The following is a 22,073-nucleotide window of genomic DNA, read 5'->3' as shown; positions in this document are numbered from 1 at the left end:
CAGACACACACACACACAGGACATCTTATAACGAGACTTTTTAACAAAGAGTGACAGCATGCCCCCGATCTTTCCTTCTTCCTTTTACTCTTATATTAGAGACTAGAGTAGAAATGTTTGTGGCAGGGATATAACTCACTTCAGATTATTGAAAATGTATGCATGGATAAAAACACAATATGCTACAATATTTTTTTCATTGCTGTGTGTGGATAATGTCATTATTTAGTTTAGTCACTAGGTGGCACTGGACATGATTGTAAGTCCAGTGCCACCTAGTGACTAAACTAAATGGTGAAATCAGCAGTTTCCTACATCTGTACTGTTCTCGGCTGGATCTAGACACATCAAAGAAACAATTCAGTTAAACGTGTTGTAAACTTCATTTACGGAAGTTCCGTTGGCGACAAACAGGACTCCACACTATGGTATCATAGTGTTGTAGAGCATATAAAGCGCTTTATCTTTACAAATGTAGCTGAGGCCCTTAAAAGAGACAATAATGTTCTCATTTAACTTCCTGACAGGTATATCTGCTAATCCTTCCATTACACTATGAATTATCGCCATAGTGTTTGTCCTTGAAATAAGTCACTTCTCTAATACCTGTACTGTCTGATGATTGTATTTTTAAAACACCTTCACAGGAAATACTTAGTTGAGAAAGCAACTTTATGTATAGGAGATGTCCTATACAAATATAGTGAAATAAAGGTAAAGGTACCCCTGGCGGACGACTCTAGGGTTGCGCGCTCATCTCGCTCTATAGGCTGAGGGAGCCAGCATTTGTCTGCAGACGGTTTTTCCGGGTCATGTGGCCAGCATGACTAGGCTGCTTCTGGCGAACCAGAGCAGCGCACAGAAATGCCGTTTACCTTCCCGCTGGAGCGGTATCTATTTATCTACTTGCACTTTGACGTGCTTTCGAATTGCTAGATGGGCAGGAGCAGGAACTGAACAATGGGAGCTCACCCCGTCGCGGGGATTCAAACCACCAACCTTCTGATCGGCAAGCCCTAGGCTCTGTGGTTTAGACCACAGCGCCACCCACGCCCTGTTTAACATGGATGGCAATAACTGCTTCTGTGTTCCACCAGTGCATTAATTATCAGAAGTGTGTGCTGGGGTTTGTATTGGAGCAAGATTCAGCGTCACCAGTATTTATGTTGGTGCAATATCCTTAAAATTTGCCAAATGGGGTCTGTCAAGGCCCATAACTAAAGGCCTTTAGAAGAGCCTGAAACACTTCTGTTGTTGGTTATGTTTGCTTAAATAAGTTAAATAAGCTGAAGTGATTTTATCCATAATTATTTATCAGAGGTTACTGGTTTGGAATGCTTATTTAATATTGTGCCAGTTCCTCAGAGGGAGAGGGGTGGGGGTCGGAAGCAAGGCAGGTGCAACACTTGGTAGCAGGAGCATAGGATGGGCTCCACTGCCACCCCACACCTCACTCTTCCTTGCCCCTCTCCCTCTCGGAAACAGCACTGATGCTGGGCATTCAGAAGGCAGCCCTATTGCCTGATGCTTCCTCCAGATGTCTTGCACTACAAACTTCATCAGCTCTAGCCAGCGCGGTCTATGCTCAAGGATGAAGGGCGCTGTCATCCAACAACAGCTAGAGGGCCACAGACTCCCCACTCCTTGTGTAGATGTCCTGCTGAAATTTATCAGCATATTTAGCCTTCCCCCCAGCATTGCAGGACTTCTGCTTAACCCTATCACCCCATCGGCTGGTGGATGCTCAGTATGGGAATTGGGCCTCACTGAAATCTCTAGGACTTACTCTGAAACAATCATTGTACTGAGGGGCTTTTGGATTTGATGTCTCAGGTTTTTAACTTTCTAAGCTGCATTTTGAAGAGCGATATTGATTCTCTGACACTTTTGGACTATTTCCCCCTATATCTTAGCTCATGCACTTCATGAGGCAAATAAGCCTCTTGCAACAATGTGAGCAAAATCACATTAAATATGTAGGCTACTGTACAGCAGTAAAGCAATTTTTGTGACCATGGGGATTTTGTAAATTTCTTAAGTGTAAAATGGGTGATGTCTTGACGTGCAGAGCTTTCGCTCACTCTTTCTCTCTGTCTTTTCATCCTCTTGTTCTGATTCATTTGCCACCCATTGCACCATCCACAGGACTATAATGGAATGTAAAACAAGCTGGTTAAGACGTGTTCTTTAATCTTGGAAACCTTCCGTTCTAAAAGAAATGTATTTGAAACCATCCTTGCATTTTTAAAGAAGTAGTTTAGCCGTGAAATGTTCAGCCCTATAGGAAGGCTGACTGCAGATTTTAGGAGCATTATATTAGGCTTTTAAGTAAATATATGCCAAGTATTTGACAGCAGCATTTCATTCTGCTTATGGCATTATTTGGAAAGCTAGCCGAAAAGAGCTCTAATTTTTCGCCTGTCTTGAACTTCTCCAATGACCCAGATCTCATTTTCTGTACATTATACCAGACTGAAATATATCGGTATGTGAAAATCATCAGCAATATCAGTTTGGGTTTTACCTTTAGAAACAATATTTTTCTGTTGATTTCTGTTTCCGTTGATTCTTTCCACCTTTTGAATTTTATTATTGTACAGTGGTGCCTCGCAAGACGAAATTAATTCGTTCTGTGAGTTTTTTCGTCTTGCGAATTTTTCGTCTTGCGAAGCACGGTTTCCCATAGGAATGCATTGAAAATCAATTAATGCGTTCCTATGGTCAAAAAAAGGTCCAAACAAAGCCAAATTTGGTACAAAAAGAGTTTATTAAGTGCTCTTTAAAGTCACACATACTGTAAAGAGCATTTCAAAAATTGAAGGAACGATAATTTAAGTTTCTAAACATGACAGAAAAGCATTTAAAAATCACCAAAGTGTACTGTACATACATTTTCTAAGACTCTGGGGGACAACTCGAAGAAGGTTCCTCTTCCACTCTTTGCTTCTTGCTGAAGAGCCTGTCCATGGTCTGCTGCTTCATCCGCCTTTTCAGCACCTCCCTGAAAGACGACATGACCCTCGTATCAAAAGTGTTTGCAAGGTCACGTGTCAGGTCCTTGTCAGGGTGGTGCCACTGTGCAAAAGCCTGCACTGTTGGCTATTTGCAGTATGGTAGCGCTGCAGAGAGCTTGCTGGGGAGACCATGCATTAAAAAGGGACTCAAAAATAACTTAAACAAGGTTTTAATTACAAAAACAAAAACTCCTTTTACACTAAATATATTAACAAACAAACATGACCCAACCACCAACCCATCCCCCAGGGTAATGGGAGAGCTCTGGCCCTTGCTCTGGCCCCTTAAAGACATACACATCGAGTGGAACAATAATGAACCTTTACATTTAAAGAAACCATTCAACATGAACATCTTTCCACTTCTGGCAAATGTCCCTCAGTTCTTTGGAGGACAGCCGTTCCTCAGTTGCTTCCTCCTCTTCCAGCGAGGCCTGCTCCTGTGCAGCCTCTGCCTGCAGTTCGACCAGCTCCTGGGTGGTCAGCTCGTGGTCGTGCTCCTCCACCAGCTCGCTGACGTCCTCCTCTGTGACCTCAGAAAAAAACACACAAGCTTCCAGATTCTTGCAAACCCCTCCCCAACACCAAGTCCTTGAATTCCAAACACCCCAACCCAAAATCCAAAACCCCCCAAAAAAGTTTTAAAAGTTTAACTTACCAAATGGCTGCAAAAGAAGTTTTGGAAAAGCTTCAAAAATCACCAAAGTCTTCAAAAACCTCAAAAAAGGGATTCGAACCACTGACCTTCTGATCTGCAAGTCCTAGGCTCTGTGGTTTAACCCACAGCGCCACCCACGTCCCTCTTGGCAGTAAAGGTCAAAGCTAACCCTGTTTACCTCATGCTTCCTGGGATGCACCAAAGTAGATTTTCTTGCCTCTGTGTGTATTGCAGATGTATGCATGTTTATTCAGACTCAAGTAGAGATAGATGAATCTGTACATTTCGGTTTCTCTTGGTTTCTAATTTTTACATTCTTAAGTTCAGTTCTCCAAATTTTCACATTGGTTTCTGATTTTTTTTAAAATACCACATCCTTGTGAAAATTCAGCATTTCACTACAAATTTATCTTGAAATATGCAACTTGGTATGCTGTTTTGCCCAAGAGGCACATTTTTGCAAATCATTTTTCCCTTATATAATGCATATTGTATGCTATCTTTGCAAATACCTGCATATTTTTTTTTGCACACTTTACCCTCCCATGTGCATTTATGTACACATTGCTTGTATGGAGAATTGCAATGCAGAATTCAAAGAAGTACAAATTTAAAAGAATGCTTCTTTTTCACTTTGTATGTTTTTTCAGAAAGGGTGATTAGGCAGGTTTGCCTATAAATGACAACTGAATTGAATTTCTGCCCCATCTCTACTCCCACGTAAAGGTGTATAGAGTTGCAACCTCAGAGATGGTTGGTGGGAGATTTGGGTGGGTGGGGTTATGTGCTAATGCTGACACCATTTAACTTTGCACCATTTTGAAGGGGGGGCTACAAATTGTTCCTTGCTTCAGTGGCATGATGAAGCATAAATTCATGAATAAATCTGGATTAATAAACAGACGGATGCCATGCAATGTCTGGGACAAAAGTGTTTTAGCGTTTTAAAAGGTGAGGAGAAAGAGAGAGACAGCATAGATGCTTGAAAACAGGAGGCACAGCCAGGAGAAATGGCAGAATAAAAGATGAAACAGATGGAAGAAATGAGAAAGCAAAAGTAGGGGGAGAGGAATATTCAATATTATGCAGACTTCATATTGTTTCACTTGTGTGATTGTGTGTGAGAGGGAGAGAAGGAGAAACTGAATTTTGATCTCTTAAATAAGTAGTTTCTTTTCTATGCAAGATGTATTTTCTCCATTTTTTTCTCCATATGCCTGCTTGTTCTTCTTTTTTCAAAGTCCTGGTTTGCAGGCCACATTAAACCATAGTTTAAAACAAATGGGCACCATGCTAGTTCACGCTAGTCAATTGCTGCGGTAGTGCTCCTCCTCTGTTTCTTCTGTACTGTGGATAAAACAAACATGAGTCTGGCTTCTCATGTCCTCCTGGGCTTGTGGCTTGTTTACTTTACTCCAAAGAAACCACGAGTAACCAAGGTTTGTTCTTGGCTTACCAGTGTCTGACATTGGTAATGGTCTAGATGAGAGCCAATAAACTGAAGCTCAATCCTGATAAGACTGAAGCACTGTTAGTGGGTGGTTCCCTAGACCAGGTGGATGGGAGACTGCCTGCTCTTGAAAGGGTTATACTCCCTCTAAAGGAACAGGTACATAGCCTGGGGATGCTCCTGGATCCATTGCTGTTGCTTGAGGCCCAGGTGGTCTCAGTGGCATGGGGTGCCTTCTGTCAGCTTCACTTGGTGGCCCAGCTCTGTCCCTACCTGGACAGGGATAGCCTAACTTCTTTGGCCTATGCTGTGGTAACCTCTGGGTTAGATTACTACAAGATGTTATATGTAGGGCTGCCTCTGAAGACAGTTCAGAAACGTCAGCTGGTGCAAAATTTGACGGCCAGGTTGCTCACCAGAGCATGAGGAGTTGGGCATATGACATTTATCCTGGCCTGACTGCACAGGTTGCCAGTTGGTTAACAGTCCCAATTCAAGTGCTGGTGCTGACCTATAAAGGCTCAGGACCTCAATACTTTAAAGACTGCCTCTCCCCATCTGCTCCCCGGTAGGCTCAGAGGGCGACAACAAGAGAACAAGCCTTTTATGTGATGGCTCCTTGTTTGTGGAATGCTCTCCTCAGAGAGACTCACCTTGTGCCATCATTATGTGTCTTTAGGCATCAGGCAAAAATACTTTACCCAGGCCTTCATTCATTAAACTATCTATGGCCTTTGAAATGTGGGGGGACAGTTACTATGATATTTTCTGTGGTTTTTGTTACTGCTTTTTATTATTATAAAATTATATTATATATAAATTATGTTTTAATGTGGTACACCACCCTGGGATATTTGGATAAAGGGCAGTATATAAATTGAAGAAATAAAATAAAATTTACAGTTGGCTGGGGGAAACAAACCCCAAACCAGGGTTCAGACAACGCAAGCCAGACTCTAGCTTTCCCCATCTACATGAGACAGAAGCAGCAGAAGAGAAGGAGTAGGCGTCATGGAATCCTTTTGTACATCATACATCAGCATGCTGATAGTTTACATTAAACTAAGGTTTAATGAGACGTGGGAACTGGGCCAAAATCTACTCTCACTACTCTCATTTTTCCTTACTATTGTTGTCCTTAAATGGCCTTTCATTGATTTGATCCTCGCCTCCCTTTCCTCAGCTAAACTTCAAACTTGAATGACCTCAGTGATTAAACTGCCATATGTAGATACCGATGACTCACAAATCCACCTCTCCATTCCTGATTTTCTAAACGACAGGCTGATGCAGTTTGCTTTCCACTCAGGCCTGTTGTTTATCTCCAATAATTTAGTTTTGAATGCTACTCTTCCCTGCAAAGTTCAGTAAAGCAAGTCATATTGCCAACTATATACAAGCCTCATTGACCTGACCTAGCCTATCGGACTCAGTTTTGGTAACAGAATGTTGGTTTTGGTGTGATTAGAAGCAGGAGTGGTGAATGCACAGTCTTTCATGCTTCCGCCTCGGTCCAGTGCTTGGAAAGGAGGGTTGCTGTGGTTCTTTGGGACTCTGGCCAGGTGTGGCCTGTCCTTCCTTCCTTGTTGTGTTCAGCAACCCAGCAGCTGCATGCTTTGAAAATCTAATTGCAAATTGGTCCTGGTGCCGGGGGCAGAATTGCTTCCTTTCTTATAAAATTCCGTTTCTCAGGATTTAATAGTATTGCAAAAAAAAAGTTAAAAAAAAAGACAGACACACAGAATTATGATAAAACCAGACACCCTTTATTCACAAACACTTACCAGATGAAGTCACCTGTTTACAGTGCCATAAACACCTGGAATTTGCTCCCCAGGAAGGGCCATCAAGTGACCTAGCCTTCAGGCTACAAGAGGATGAAACAAGATGTTTGATTCAAACAGACCTTTGCATGATTGACAGTGGCACTTTGGGTGGGATCTCCGTGTTTAGCATTTTTGTATTGAATTTATTATTATTATGTATCTCTTCTTAATGGTGTTCACATAGTATTTGATTTTTTTATTATTATTAGCTGCTTTGGGGCACCTATGTGGAAAAGGCAGTCACTTTATTTTATTTTTTTAAGTACTAGGGGAGGTACTCAACTAGGTGTTACTCAAAGTAGATCCACTGAAATGGATGAACATGAATAAGTTAAGTTCATTAATATCAGTGAGTGTATACCCTGAGTAGAACTTAGCTCAGGGGTCAGCAAACTTTTTCAGCAGGGGGCCAGTCCACTGTCCCTCAGACCTTGGGGGGTGCGGACTATTTTTTTTTTGGGGGGGTGAATGATTTCCTATGCCCCACAAATAACCCAGAGATGCGGTTTAAATAAAAGGACACATTCTACTCATGTAAAAACACCAGGCAGGCACCACAAATAACCCAGAGATGCATTTTAAATAAAAGGACACATTCTACTCATGTAAAAACATGCTGATTCCTGGACTGCCCACGGACTGGATTTAGAAGGCGATTGGGCCGGATCTGGCCCCCGAGCTTTAGTTTGCCTACCCATGACTTAGCTGAATACCACCCATGGACACAACTCTGCACATCCAGTGGGAATGTGTATGCCCATTGAAGAAGATACTTGTTTTATCTTTTTTTTGTGAAGTGAGAAGTAGACTCCAGCAAAAACAATGACCCCAGTGTCATTGTATTGTTTGGTGTGGCTCCATCATATATGTATATTCAGCAGTAACAACCCTTAAGTTTGGTTGGGATTACTGCCAAAAAAGTGTGCAAAGCCTTAATCAAGCACACTGCTAAAGTCTACATTTCTGTGCAACTGTTGGTAAGAGAAAGTTGGCATTCATTTCTCTTGCCGATCTCTGTGAGAATAATAATTAATTAACCTATCCCAAGATCTTGCAGTATAACTAGGGGAAACAACATTTCTCAGCTAATGGGTCTCAAAACAATGGGTCGTGCACCTGAGCTGAGACAGATTATTCCAATCTTCCCTTTAGAATTTGAGCCTGTATTTATATTAGGCTGCCCAGTCAGTTTAAGATAAAAACAGATCCATATGCTGTATCCAGATGAATTGCTCTTGCAGTCTTTAATTACAGTATGCTCATGTTAATGGTGCCATTACCAGGAGATAACAGTCTCCCCAGAGCCACGCACTGAAGTTGTTTCCTGCGAAAACAATTGTATGTGATAAAGCAGCTTGTCTTAAAATGTCAAAAGAAACCACAAGGTGCCTTTAAGACAATCACTGTGGTTGAAGGGGAATTTACAGTGAGTCAAAGATGTGCGTAGTCATAGACAATGCCCAATAACTTATTCTAAAGCCAACGACATGCAGAGGTAATGATAACATGTTCAGCCGATATGAATTGATTTTTCAATTGCATGCTGTAGGTTAGCACTGCTTTAACATTCTATTTTCCCCTACTGTCGGTGATGGCAGCGAGACATTTATTTATTGCAGTTGCTATCACTTCTCATCTGATGCCAGATTGGGCGCTCAAGACTGACGATTCTGAAGGAATCTGAAGTTTGGAATCTCCAGTCAAAATTTGCTTTGATTGGCTCAAAAACAAACAAAAGCAGGTGTACAAACCCAAGCCCAGAAACAGCATGAAAATAGTGTGGATTTTGCTTCCTCAATTGATTCTAAAGTGAATTAAACAGAAATACCTTTGACATTTTGGTAGGAATTCAATGTTGCACTCTTCCAATTATTTTGTCGGTGCAAGCATTTCAGTTTGTCCTGTGCAACGATATCTCCTCTTTTCTCCCGTTTACACTGTTCTGAGGTTTTGCCTGCCCACCCCCCACCCCTGAGTTGATTGGGGGGGAGGTGAAGGGGGAAAGTCCAGTTGCACTAGCAGGACTCATTGTGCTGGCTTCCACTAGCATACTTACTTAGTTGAATCCAGTTCTGTGTCTAGTACTGACACAGGAGCAAATTTTGTTGAAAATAGAAGTTAAATAGGGGGGAAAGCGCCTGTGTTCATTCACGAACGGCCAGGAAAGAAATTGTCATAGCAGTGTGTTGACAAGCTACCCAGAGGGCTTTACTAAGCTGTTATGGTTGGACATAGTAGATAAGTAAACTAAGCCATTTATTATTACTGCAGCATTTTTCAACACTATCCCAGCAGCAACTGAAGGTTAGAAATTTTGGGGCTCAAGTACTGTGGTGTAATCAGATTCAGCTAATGATCCAGCCTTTTGGTTACTTCACTTGAACTGTGGCTCCAAATATGCTATTGACCAAAGAATTATTATTTGGGCTTTTTTAGTTATAAATGATTAGCTGCATTTTACCTTACGCTTGCAGGTATTACCAAGCAATGAAGGCAATGGCCTTCTACCTTTCCTTGTTTCTAAGAAGAAACAAAGCAACACAAAAGTCATCTCCATTTAAAAAATCCAAAAAACAAAGCAGGATATTTCTAGAAAGCTATTTGTTCTGGAGAAATGTAAGGCTGGAACTGTGAGCTCTGTATTAATAAATGCCTTTATTCTACGGTCAAGTGAGCCAACAGCATACAGCAAACAGCTACAGCTCAGCATCCTTTCATATTTCCCAAAACCGTTTGTGGCAGGGCCCTATCAGAATGGCCCCACATTCCCCGATTTTGTGTGCATGTATACAACACAACCATCCTATACATCAGTTGCGACTGGTGGGGCGGAGCAGCAATGTGCACCTGACTTTCCAACATGGAGGTCTCTGCCAGTAAGAGGGAGGGGTGAGGTGGTGCTCTTCTTCTGATAGCTTCAGCATGAGATGAGGAGGGGAGGTGGTGGGGAGAGCAGTGCTGATCACCGCACTGCTTCTACTTCTCAGTTATAGACAGTGACCTGCATGTTGGGAAGCCAGGTTTGCAACACCACCTTGCTCTGCCTTGCCAATTGTTGCCGTCTTACATGTCAACATAGAAGTACTGTAAGGCTCATCGACTTCAGTGGGGCTTATATGGGATTGCAGCCCGAGTGTGGTGTTACATTCTCTTTGCTCTCTTGAGTGACCGTAGCCTAGCACAGTGAATGTCTAAAGACAGTACAAAATTACAGATTACTTCCAAGGTGTGTCATCCTTCATCAAGTCTAGCTGTCTACACGAGCTATTTCCAGAAGTCATTCTGGCAGAATTGGAAACCTTAATGGGTCACCTGTATTAAGAATGGGAACAACTGAATGAGTCATTATGTTTTCAGTGTACAGACACAGAGCAGATATCGAGCACAGGTCTGAAACTCAAGTCTGTAGTTTGATTTCAGCTATTTTGATGTAGTTGCTGGTGCTTCTCCCCAACTAAACATGTGAAAAGACTTTCATGGCCATACAAGAAGTGTCCCCACCCCCCACCCCCTGCCGCATTGGAGTTGAAATCTTTGAGCAAACATTTGCCCACACACATTAGAGATGTATCTGCAATGTTATTGAACATAATTATCTACTTAAAAGCTGTTGCCACATATGGATTGAGTGGGAAGAAGCCATCCCATCCCATCTGTTAGTTGAACAACTTGTACTTGGTGAATAATTAGAGCCCTTCTTCCCTTTCATTTCTCTCGACCTGCTCCCCTCCCCATCTCATGTTGAAGCTATCAGAAGAAGAGCATCATTGGCAAGCATCAGTAAAGTTCTGTTGCCTTCTACCCTTGCAACAGAAAGCAAATAATACCACAGCAGAACACAGACTATATGGAGAGCCAATGTGTGTGAATCAGTTAAAGCTCTACGGCTGGGGGAACCTGCATCCAAATCCCCCATTCAGGCCACAAAGCTGATATTGAGTCAGTCACAAAGCCTCTGTCCAACCTGCCTCACAGGGCTAGGGAACGATGACCATGTGTGCTGTCTTGAGTACCTTGGAGGAAATTTATGGGGTATAAATGTATTCAGATATCTTTTTGAAATGGCTGAAAAAACAAAATACACCCCATAATAGATATGTAAAGGTAAAGGGACCCCTAACCATTAGGTCCAGTCGCAGATGACTCCGGGGTTGCTGCGTTCATCTCACTTTATTGTCCGAGGGAGCTGGCGTACAGCTTCCGGGTCATGTGGCCAGCATGACTAAGCTGCTTCTGGTGAACCAGAGCAGCGCACGGAAATGCCGTTTACCTTCCCACCAGAGTGGTACCTATTTATCTACTTGCACTTTGATGTGCTTTCAAACTGCTAGGTTGGCAGGAGCAGGGACCGAGCAACAGGAGCTCACTCCGTCGTGGGGATTCAAACCGCCGACCTTCTGATCGGCAAGCCCTAGGCTCTGTGGTTTAACCCACAGTGCCAAGTCTTAAAGTTTTGCCACAATGATGTCTGTCGTCAGGTCAGGATCAGTTGAAAAAAGCAAGGTACTTTTACATACATTGCCTGCAACTGCTGTGGGAGAGCCACATATATCAATACTGCTCTGGGTTGACATTTTAGAGCACCCACCAACAAGAGTACGCAGTCAGATTTCATGTTGGAAGCAGACTTGGGATAGCTGCTCTCCACTCATCCCTTTATTTATACAGCATTTAGATCAGATAGTCTTCCCAGGGACTTACTAGGCAGGGGTCAAGCTGACGTATTAGGTCCAAGACTGCAAACCTCTACTGGGAATAACCCAGGCCACACAAACACTGGCCTTCTCTGCGTTCTCCTTGAGTGTTTTTGCCTAGCTGAAGTGTGTCCTTGAACTCTGCTAATGCTTCTTTGTTTCCTGGATGGATGATAAGAGAAGGGGGGGTGAGTGTAAGTTGAAACTAGCCTACCACTGGCTTGTGGCCCCTGGAAAGTTGCCCAGAAGGTAATGTGGTCCTTTGGTTGAAAAAACCTTCTGGGGTACCTCTGGGGTACAGTATCTAAGAATGTGAGATGCTTATGCTTGTTTTATATGTTCTCTCTCTTGTTTGGAGGCATAACCCACTGCTTCTGCCCAAACTTGGGGAATATTTGGAAACATACCAAGGAAAGCAGTGACTGCCTTCCACAAAACAAGGACTATTTCAACAGGGTGAAAACAGCTTGTTGTCCAGTGAACGGCACCCAACTTCTTTGTTCCTGCAGCCCTTCCCATTTTCCCTCTAAGTGCTGTCTTTATGTTGTAACTCTGCCCATGGCCTGTTATTAAAATCTCAACAATGCCAGTGATGTGCTAATGGCCAAAGCTTTGAGGGCACAAGGGGAACTTAAAACAAATTATAATCTTCTCTCCTCTTATGATACAACCTTTTTTTTTTTTTTGAGATAGGCAGCTTTTTCTGGGTAATAACCACCCTATAAAAGAGAGCTTCTGTAATTATAAATAGGTGTAATTTAATAGGCCAAGTCAGTAACCATGTGTCAGAATATTGAATAGACTACCAAAGGGAATTGGGTGTTTTTAACTGGCATAATGGACTATAGAGCATCTTAACATTAATTCACTGGTTTGGACCAGTCTGATGGCACCATCTGGCAGCAGCTTGGTGCTTTCTCTCTGTGACTGTTTATTGCAACTGCCTTACAAATGCCTCTTTTTTTTGTTAAGTTCTGCTGTTCTCCACTTGCCAGCCATAGGGATACATTGTTAGTTGACACCAGAGCTTGGAAAAATATTTTTAAAAGAAGCTAGTTCTAGATCAACATGTCCATAAAGGAATTAATCCCAGTTCATATCAGTTCAAGGTTAAATTCAAACATTCCCCGAAAGGATGCTCAGCAATTTTATTCCAGCATTCAGAACATTACAAGCTGCTATGCTGAAGTGTAAAATACACTTAAGACTGAGAAAACATCAAAACACACAGTGGAGTGTGAATTGTTTAATTCATTGTTTCCCAACAATTATGACCTTTAAGCTGAAAAGCCCAAAGAGTCCAGAGAGTTAAAAATAATGTCAGAGAAATTAAATATGAACTGGAAATCATTCAAAGTTCTACCCCAGAATGAACTCAATTCACATTCAGTTTACCCAGAAATTGTGGGAACTACTTCCAGGTGTAGTTCAGGGATTTTTGAATTAATTCACTGAACTTCATTAAACCGAACAAGTTCATTCTAACCACTGGGAGCAGCACAGTGCTGGCTGCTGTGCTGCGGAAGGGACTGAAGTCATATGGAACTGGGTTGCCCGCAGATTTCAGGAAATCTATAACTTGTGCTAAGTAAAGATGTAATTGTGTGATCTCTTTCTATGGCACAGCTCTGTTGCTTCGAGAGAGACTAAACTGGTACAAGCGAACGATATAGCCAATTATGTATTAAGCATTATTGGATGTGATGACTCATTTCAAGCTTCGCATGTATCACACTTCTATTTTTACTTACTGCTCCCTGACTTTGTTTTATAAAGATTGTATCCCATTAATGTAAAACATCTTTTTTAAACAAACAAACAGAGGGCTTCATAGATTTTAGATAATGTGCAAGTTAGCGCCGGAGAAAATGAGCCTCCAGACTTGTTCAATGTGTTGTGTCCATTAGATGGATAGCTATAATTTTCTCAAGCCCAAAAAGCATTGCTATATTTGATTCTTTTCCTTAGCCACCGCCCAGTGGAGAAACGCACTCACTTGAAAACTGGACTACTGTTAAGCAATAATGAAAATAAAATCACCTGTTGCAGGTGTTGAAATCACATATCCTCCTGTAAATATATTTCACATCCCAGTGCCATTTCGGAAAATATATAGTCTATCCCATCACAGATGCTAAAGGGGAGGGGTGCGGATTGGACCTAATCTTAAATAATCATCAAGGCTAAAAGCAGCTGGGAGGGAGAGGTGTTTTAGGATGCAATCCCACCTCCCAATTTGAACTGCTTGGGGGAGTTAGGGTTTTGAGTATGACCTCATTGGTGTCCAGCCACTGCTGTTGAAGAGTGGTTCTCCACTGCTGCCACAGAGACCCCTGCTGGAGCCACAGAAAGCCCAGCAGAATGAAGGACTATTGCTAGCAGTATTCCCACCAGGGGCAGTCAGCAGAAGGCCCTAAAATAGTGCATGGTGAGGATGGAGCAGAGCCAGTCATGGTTCATTCCCTGGAGGGACCCAGCTCAAGTCTGTATCATGTTAGATCTAGTGCAGCCAAAAAAGCCTGCCACTCCCTTCCACCCTGACTGACAGGAGATGGCAGGACTGGGAGTGCTATGGGTCTGGGGCTGTGTGCCTGTCCAAGATTGCTGGGACCATACACCACCTCAGCCCATCTGGCTTCCACCGCTTCTCGAAAATCATTCAATTTCTAGTTGAGACTACAAGATATTGTGCTCAGTGGCGTAGCGTGGGTTGTCAGCACCCGGGGCAAGGCAAGTAATTTGCGCCCCCTAACCCATGGATTTGCGCCCCCTAACCCGTGGATTTGTGCCCCCTAACCCTAACCCCCAGATGTTGCGCCCGGTGCGGCCGCCCCCCCTGCACCCCCCACGCTACGCCACTGATTGTGCTGCTTTTCTTCATGAACTGACCACCAAAAACTGAACAAGTTGTTGAGAAAAGCAACCACCACGTTCTGTTTTAGTATTTTGGGGGGTTGTTTGGCGGGAGAGGGGGATATTGGCAGGCATTTGTTCTGAGGGCAGAGGAAAAGATGTGGGAGACCCAGACACATTATTTTCAGTCATATTTGTTGTTTGGGAGGGGGTGTGATTTTACATTTTGTCAAATTGTATATGGTATGCCCATATTTGTAGAGCTTTTTTTGCTTGTGCTGCTCTCTATCCATTTGCTTTCTATCCCCATCCAGCCATGCAAAGGGCCATCTTTTGCAACTGTAAGAGAATAGGTAGCCAGCACAGGTTTTGGACCATGAGAAAGTAAAACGATTCACTAAAATTCTCTGCTAATGGCCGTATCCTCAAAATCTCCTAATATGACTGTAAGGCATTACCTCTCTCGCCCTGATCTGGCCACAGTGTTCCATGAGATGGTCACCTCCAGGCTTGATTATTGTAACTCACTCTACGTGGGGCTGCCCTTGAAACTGACCCAGAAACTCCAGCGGGTGCAGAATGCCACGGCGAGACTCCTTACGGGGTCCTTGCCGCGGGGTCACATTGATCCAGTGTTTTACCAACTGCACTGGCTCCCGGTGGAGTACAGAGTCAGGTTTAAGGTGCTGGTTTTGACCTTTAAAGCCCTATGTGGCCTAGGACCCACATACCTACAGGACTGCCTCTCCTGGTATGCCCCGCAGAGGACCTTAAGGTCCACAAATGATAACATTTCGGAGGGCCCAGGTCGCAAGGTGGTTAGATTGGTCGCAACTAGGGCCAGGGCCTTTTTAGTACTGGCCCCAACTTGGTGGAATGCTCTGTCACAAGAGACTAGGGCCCTGCGTGACTTGACATCTTTCCGTAGGGCCTGCAAGACAGAGCTGTTCCGTCTGGCCTTTGGTTTGAACTCAGTCTGACCCTTAAGTTTCCCTCCCCTTATGGTTTTGTTGAGGCTGCATTTTAAATTGCATTTTAACCTGTATTTTAAATTGGTTTTTCCCCCTATTATGTTTTTACTGTAATTTTACTGTTGTTAGCCACCCTGAGCCCAGCTCTGGCCGGGGAGGGTGGGGTATAAATAAAATTTATTATTATTATTATTATTATTATTATTATTATTATTAAGGTATACTGTTTACAGAAAGGATGTGAGAAGTCATTTTATTTAGAGCAAACGCTAACACACATTAGGGATGAAAAAAGCCCACCCATTTCAGTTGCCTCAGGGCCTAGTCTTGAGATCTCCTGGGCTTTTCTGTAAAACCTCATACCCTTCAACATTGCATAGCTGAAAATAGGGACAGTTCTCACTCCTCTCCCCCAACTGACTTTCCTTGATCTCCCATTGGCCCCGTGGCAGAACATTTCCCCTGAGAAGGGCGAGTGCTGCTGCTGCTGCTGCCACCACACCAATGGGACACAGCAGACACACGCTCCACTGTCCTAAGAAAATCCCTTAATCCCAATTTTATTTTATTCTTTGGTAGGTTTACCAAAAACAAAAAACAACCCCGCACCACACATAAATAAATACATTTTAGAAAGGGGCAAAATTAGACATGGACACACAAAGCATGAAAAAAAAAATCATGCACAGCGGGGCCTCAGTGGTGGCAGCTTCTCTTCCTCCTTCTCACTCACTCTCCAGCAGCTGCTCCGAGCTGCCCAAGAGAGGACATTGGCAGCAGCAGCCATGGAGAGGCAACGGGATGCTTTCTTGCTGCCTCCGCCACTCAGGACGAATGCCGGCTTATCCTCTTCCCCAAGCTGGGCGGCAGGGGAAATAGAGACATTCCAGGATCAAATTAGAAGCCGGGATGGTTTTCGCAATTCTGGGACTGTCCTTGGAAAATCGGGACACTTGGAGGGTATGAAACTTAGCCTGCAAGTTCTGCAGACCCTGGTAAACTGAGGCACACAAAACCTGCATTAGGTTCCCATAACATTTTTCACATTACATTAACATTAATGCTCACTGTTTGCTTCTCATTCCCACCCACCATTTGCATGGGGTCTTCAGAAAGGTACCGATAAAGGAATTATGCTTTTGGATGGACAATAGGTCCTCCAGAACCTCAATTAAGCCCCTCTCTCTGAGCAGATATGGTTGATTTTTACAAAATTATTCCTGTCCTCTTGGGTTAACTTGTGCGGGGTCCTTTCAAAAGCGCTCCACTCTTTCCCAGCGAAAGGGTGAGCATTTTCTCTCCTGTCTTAGGTTTCTTCATAAAGTGCATACTACTAATAAATGAATTGTGAATGACTTTCCTGAGAAAAGGCCTTATTGGCTATTAGTCTAGCTTGTTACTGAGCTTGCTGAGCAGTTTTCTGAACTGATGCCATTCCTCATGAATCTCCTGAAGCGTTTACGAGAAAGTCGCTGCAGGGAGCAGAGCTGTCAGCCTCCTCCATTCCCCCGTTTTTCTTTTCTTTTTTTCCTATCGGTTATTAGGAGGCTCAGTTAGGCAAAGTGGAAAATTGTGCACACATGACGATGCGGAATCAAGTCACATTCATTTCACAGCCCTGTCAAAGACTAGAGAGAGAATGAGAAATCTAAGCTGCTGTGGGTCTCTGGTGTGTTATTTGAAGAGAGCAGCTTGTAATGTACAAACATGAAAAGGGCTCTTGCATGAAAAAAGGAAGAGAAAAACCTCGGGAAAGGGGAAATACTTGCCTATAGTGAATTCAGGCAAAATGGGGGGGGGGGGTCCTAGACTTTATTTTGAATATGTCTTTTGATTAAAATTCATAGTTGTCACATAAAATAAATCACCTCCTTTTCCTATAATGTGACCTGAAACTGCTTCTAAGTGAATAAGATATGAACTCTAAATGTTCACAGTCTTTACCCTGACACATTCAATCATATCACAAGGCGCCGGCAGAGCTGCCAAGCTTTTTGAGTCGTCGTCATTCTTGTTACAGCTTAGCAGCACATAAGACCAATCCTAGCTTGGAAACACGTGTTTGGGTAATACTTATAATCAAAGAAAATTTATTATATAACTGTTAAGAAGCCAGAAGAGATGGTGGCTTAGGACACGCCAGCTCCATCTCGATTCCAGGCTGTTTTGTAAGGATTAAGATTGCCCAGTGTCCAGGCTTTGGACTTCCGCTGAACATATCTGTCAGGTCTAGACATTGCACCACACACTCCCCTCCCTGCCTGCTGGCCTCCTCTCCACTTCTTGGAGAAGAGGTAAGCTGCAACAAAGCAATCAAAACTTGTTACAGTGGTACCTCAGGTTACAAACGCTTCAGGTTACAAACTCCGCTAACCTGGAAGTAGTACCTTGGGTTAAGAACTTTGCTTCAGGATGAGAACAGAAATCGCGCTCCGGTGGCACGGCAGCAGCGGGAGGCCCCATTAGCGAAAGCGCACCTCAGGTTAAGAACTGTTTCAGGTTAAGAACTGACCTCTGGAATGAATTAAGTTCGTAACCCGAGGTACCGCTGTACTAGCATTGCGAAGGCTTTGCTCAGGGGCGGAGCTAGCACCACAGCCATAGCCTGGCTGCTCACGGCAGTGGCAGCAAGACCTGGATGGAAATGGGCAGATTGGCGCCCGCCGTGAAAACAACTCTACCTCCAGCAGCTCCCAGAGAATCTCAGACTCGCCCCACTCTTGAAACACCTTGTTTGAGGGCTTCCCATCAACTTCTCCTGGCAGGAATATTGCCAGTGGGCTTTCTGCCAGCACATGAGGCAGGCAGGCAGGACGGTTCCTTCCCCAGTGTCCCTCCATTTGCAGTGGACTCTGGGAGATCTACTGGGCTGGCAGAAATGGGCAGAAGGATGCCTCCCCTCAATCCAAACCCCCTGCAGCCTGAATGTAATAAATAATAATAATAAACGGCTCTGCAGTTTTCGTTGCTCCTGTTGTTTTAATCAGTATTTTTAATGGCCCATTGTTTTATGTGATTTTACATTTTTTATCCTACCCTGGGATTCATTGAGAGGTAGGGAGGCCTACAAGCATTCTTAATAAACAAGAAACCTTGCAAGGAAATGATAAGCCCTCTGCCCTCAAGCTATGAAACGTTGCTGGGGAAATGAAAGTTTTTTCTGCAGGTAGTGTTCCTGTGACTAAAGCTTAATAAGGACAGATTTTGATTCTATGAATATTATGGGCGTTTCTTCTATATCACCAAGTGACACAGTAAGTTCCCCCTCCTTTCCCTGTGCCGTTTTGTGGAGCTTTTTAAAGACTCCGCCCCTTTCTCTAGTTTCTTTTTCCTTAACAGCTGAGCTCTCTCCCCCGCTGTACCACTTGCAGGGGGCTCTGCACCAGTCCTTTGCATGCAGATTTCATTGCTGAAAGTCAAAGGCCACTATCATCCAAAAATAAATCAAACACAGCATCCAGTATTCAAATAAGCATAAATAATCAAGTACTGGCAAAGCTCTTTCCAGGCTCTACAGAAATGCGTCTGCCCTTTCACAGAAATTTTCTTTTCTTTCTTAGTGGAGGGGGCATTGAAATATATTTGCATAGGTATTTTGAGGTGTATAAAGGTGAGTCTTGTTATCTCACTTCCCTGCTTTTGATAGAGTGAGTCTGCTTTTGATAGCAGGGAAGTGAAATTGGCAAAGCTCTGAGTAAGGCATCTCTCTCAATCTATATCCTACCCACAGGGACAGGATTCAGTGTTGAGAGGGATTTGTTTGGGCGGGGGTTGGGGAAGAATTGCACAAGGGGGAAAATTGTGTTCTGGATATCCTTTGTAGGATCATCTGGATAAGCCCTTTAACTTCATCAGCCATTGCTATGGTGATGGGAAGCAATTTCTGATAGCTGGGTTAGTTATAGAACTGCTTCTGAAAGGGGGGTATGTGTGTGTGACATTTTAAAAACTTATATAGCCTATAATTGTCATATTTTGAAGAGCAAAAAAGAGGAGACATTTGCCAACTTCTACTTTTAACTATGGATTGCTATGATGACTCTCATTTTACATACCCATGAAAAAGAGGGTGTGTCCTGGAAAAAGAGGGTATATGGCAGCCCTAGCTTTTGTAACTTGGCATTTACCCCATTATTTTAAACGAGGGAATACACTGCTAATTCAGCCCTGAAGGTTTATCATTACTGTGATTTCATTTGTTTGTTTTTTTAATAACTGTATATTACGTTATATCATGGGACCTTATGGTGACTGGTGGCTAAGAAATCTTATAAACAAATAAGATAAATAAATAACTAAATCTGTTGCTAGGGAGACTTCTTTCCAACAAATATCAAATGAACATTCTTCAGTGGGTGTCGTAGCAGTGAATGGTATTGCCAGTGGGTGGGGCTAGTCCACAGGACCCCACAGTTCCTTCCATGAATTTATTCTACAGTGGGGGTCATGTACAATCAGCCTGCAGGCTATATTTGTGCATGTGAATAATAGGGGCCGGATTGTACCCAGTGAGTCTTATTTGTTGTGGGGTTGACATATTTCAGAAAGTAAAATTCCGTGGACACAAGAGTTGTTTGAGCTATTCTTTTTAGGAAATTCACCCAAAAACCAACACTTCTGACACGGGTTGCCATGCCATACACCCGGGTTTTCCTGGACATTTTTACAGATTTTTGAAAATTATGTCCAGATGCTATATATATTGAGTTTCAGATGATATCATTTATCGTATTTTTAATGGAATATGGGAATGGTATTTAATTTTATTATATCTCTTTTAATGTTGATGTTTAATAATCAAACAGTAACTTGACAGCAAGCAAATAAAAACAACTCTGATGTTGCGGAATGTAATCATCTGACAAAGTCTTAGATATTTTATGTACAGTATAAGCCTTATGGGAGAAAGGTAAATGGTTGAAAATGGTTCCTAACAATGCTTGGTTAGTGCGTATCATTTCTCATCACAAGTTTTCCCCAAGGTTTCTCTGTATTGTTATCCATGTGAGAGCCACTTCTTAAAGCAGAAGCCATAGCTTTCAATCTTGCGAGCTAGTAGATCAGTTTGTTATCCATAGGGTTGACATGCAGAAAGGTCATGCCACGGAACGTTAGCATTTCAAAACAGCAATTAAAGTTGTTCATTTAAAAGAGGCTATCCATTCTCTCCATGAATGCCTGCTTTCCTTGCAGGGGGAGGGAGGAAGTTCAGTGCTGTATTCTACACCAGGCGGTTTTGTTTTTCTTCAGCTGATATAAGCACAAAACTACAAAATGAAATGGATTAGGTGGAAAATGTGTCGATACAAGTGAGGCTACCTAGCGAGCCCTCCTGTACAGCAATGTTGCATTTCCTCCTCCACACATTTTGCAGCAAGCTACTAACTTGTGTTCACTATTTTTATTTTTAGTTCCTGCTATGATAACTTCCTATCCAAACACCACCTTGGCAACGCAGGGCCAAAAGAAAGAAATGAGTTGCACAGCACATGGAGAAAAACCCATCATCGTTCGCTGGGAGAAAGAAGACAGAATCATTAATCCTGAAATGTCCCGCTATCTTGTTTCCACGAAGGAAGTGGGTGATGAAGTGATCTCTACATTACAGGTAACATGAGCAACCTGGTATTTTGCCAGTGCTGTTTGGTCACATGTTCTTTACATATAAGAGTACATTGTACACTCCACTCCTGCCCCCCCCTCCCTGGAATGATTGTGTTCACTGAAGTCCCTTGAAGATATCCCAAAGTGAACATTTCTTATTTTGGGGGGCAGCGGCAGGGGGAATATCTCACTTTCCATTTTGCATAGAGATGGCCCAGAATTAAGCTCTGGCAATGGTTTACATGAATGAATAGAACACGTTATCCCCTTTAAACAGTCTGGGCCACGGGTGATGGATTTATTTTGGTCTGAGGGCCACTTTCGATCTTAGTCAACCTTCCAGTTGGACATTGTGGCAAGCAGTGGACTTGGCCAACGTGGGTGTAGCAACCCCACACTCTATAATACATATGCACACATATATTGGGGGATAGCCAACTATTAAATTAATGAACCAAACTTAATCATGTTCATTAATTTCAGTGAGAGCAAAACGTAGCTGATTACCACCCATAGCACACCCATGAATATATACTCATAAAAAACTCAAGTGTTACCATAATTATTTTTCTTGTGTTTATATACTGCCCTTCTCTTGAATGAACCCTGCATGTCGCACTACATGGGAAACATTGTTGGAACATTGGTAGCCCACTCTCTTGCACCTAGTCTTTCCCAGTCTGCATTTTCGGGATCTTCACCTACAGGAGACGATGCCTGAGGAACATTTCCATCTTGAAGAAAAAGGATCTGTAGTCAGCCTCATTTAGTCACTGCAGGGGCAAGCCAGGAGAAAATTGCTGAGCCATCTCACACTACCCAGAATTATGCTTCAGGCTGTTCAATACTCAATTCCTCCAAGGCTTATCCTGTTACAGAAACTTTGTAACTTTGGTAGTGGTGTGGAAGTTTCCTTCAACGGAGGAACACATTTTTTTTTTTAAAAAATCAAACATATCTGCTGAAGTGTGCAGATGATATTGTTGTGGCAGCAACTGATATT

General features: G+C 42.9%; 1 protein-coding gene across 1 annotated transcript in view; it reads left to right on the top strand.

Annotated features, from left to right (window-relative positions):
- DSCAM (DS cell adhesion molecule) overlaps positions 1–22,073 on the top strand; it is a 337,767-nt gene that overhangs the window by 215,265 nt on the left and 100,429 nt on the right. The window contains exon 12 of the mRNA XM_082221311.1: positions 20,878–21,074. Coding sequence (XP_082077437.1) covers positions 20,878–21,074 — 197 coding nt within the window. The remainder of the gene's footprint in view (positions 1–20,877; positions 21,075–22,073) is intronic.

Source organism: Podarcis vaucheri (genome assembly GCF_965113315.1).
Source record: "Podarcis vaucheri genome assembly, chromosome: 4".
Taxonomy (NCBI): Eukaryota; Metazoa; Chordata; class Lepidosauria; order Squamata; family Lacertidae; genus Podarcis; species Podarcis vaucheri.
Note: the sequence above shows the minus strand (reverse complement) of the source record. Positions and strands in the feature narration are given on the sequence as shown.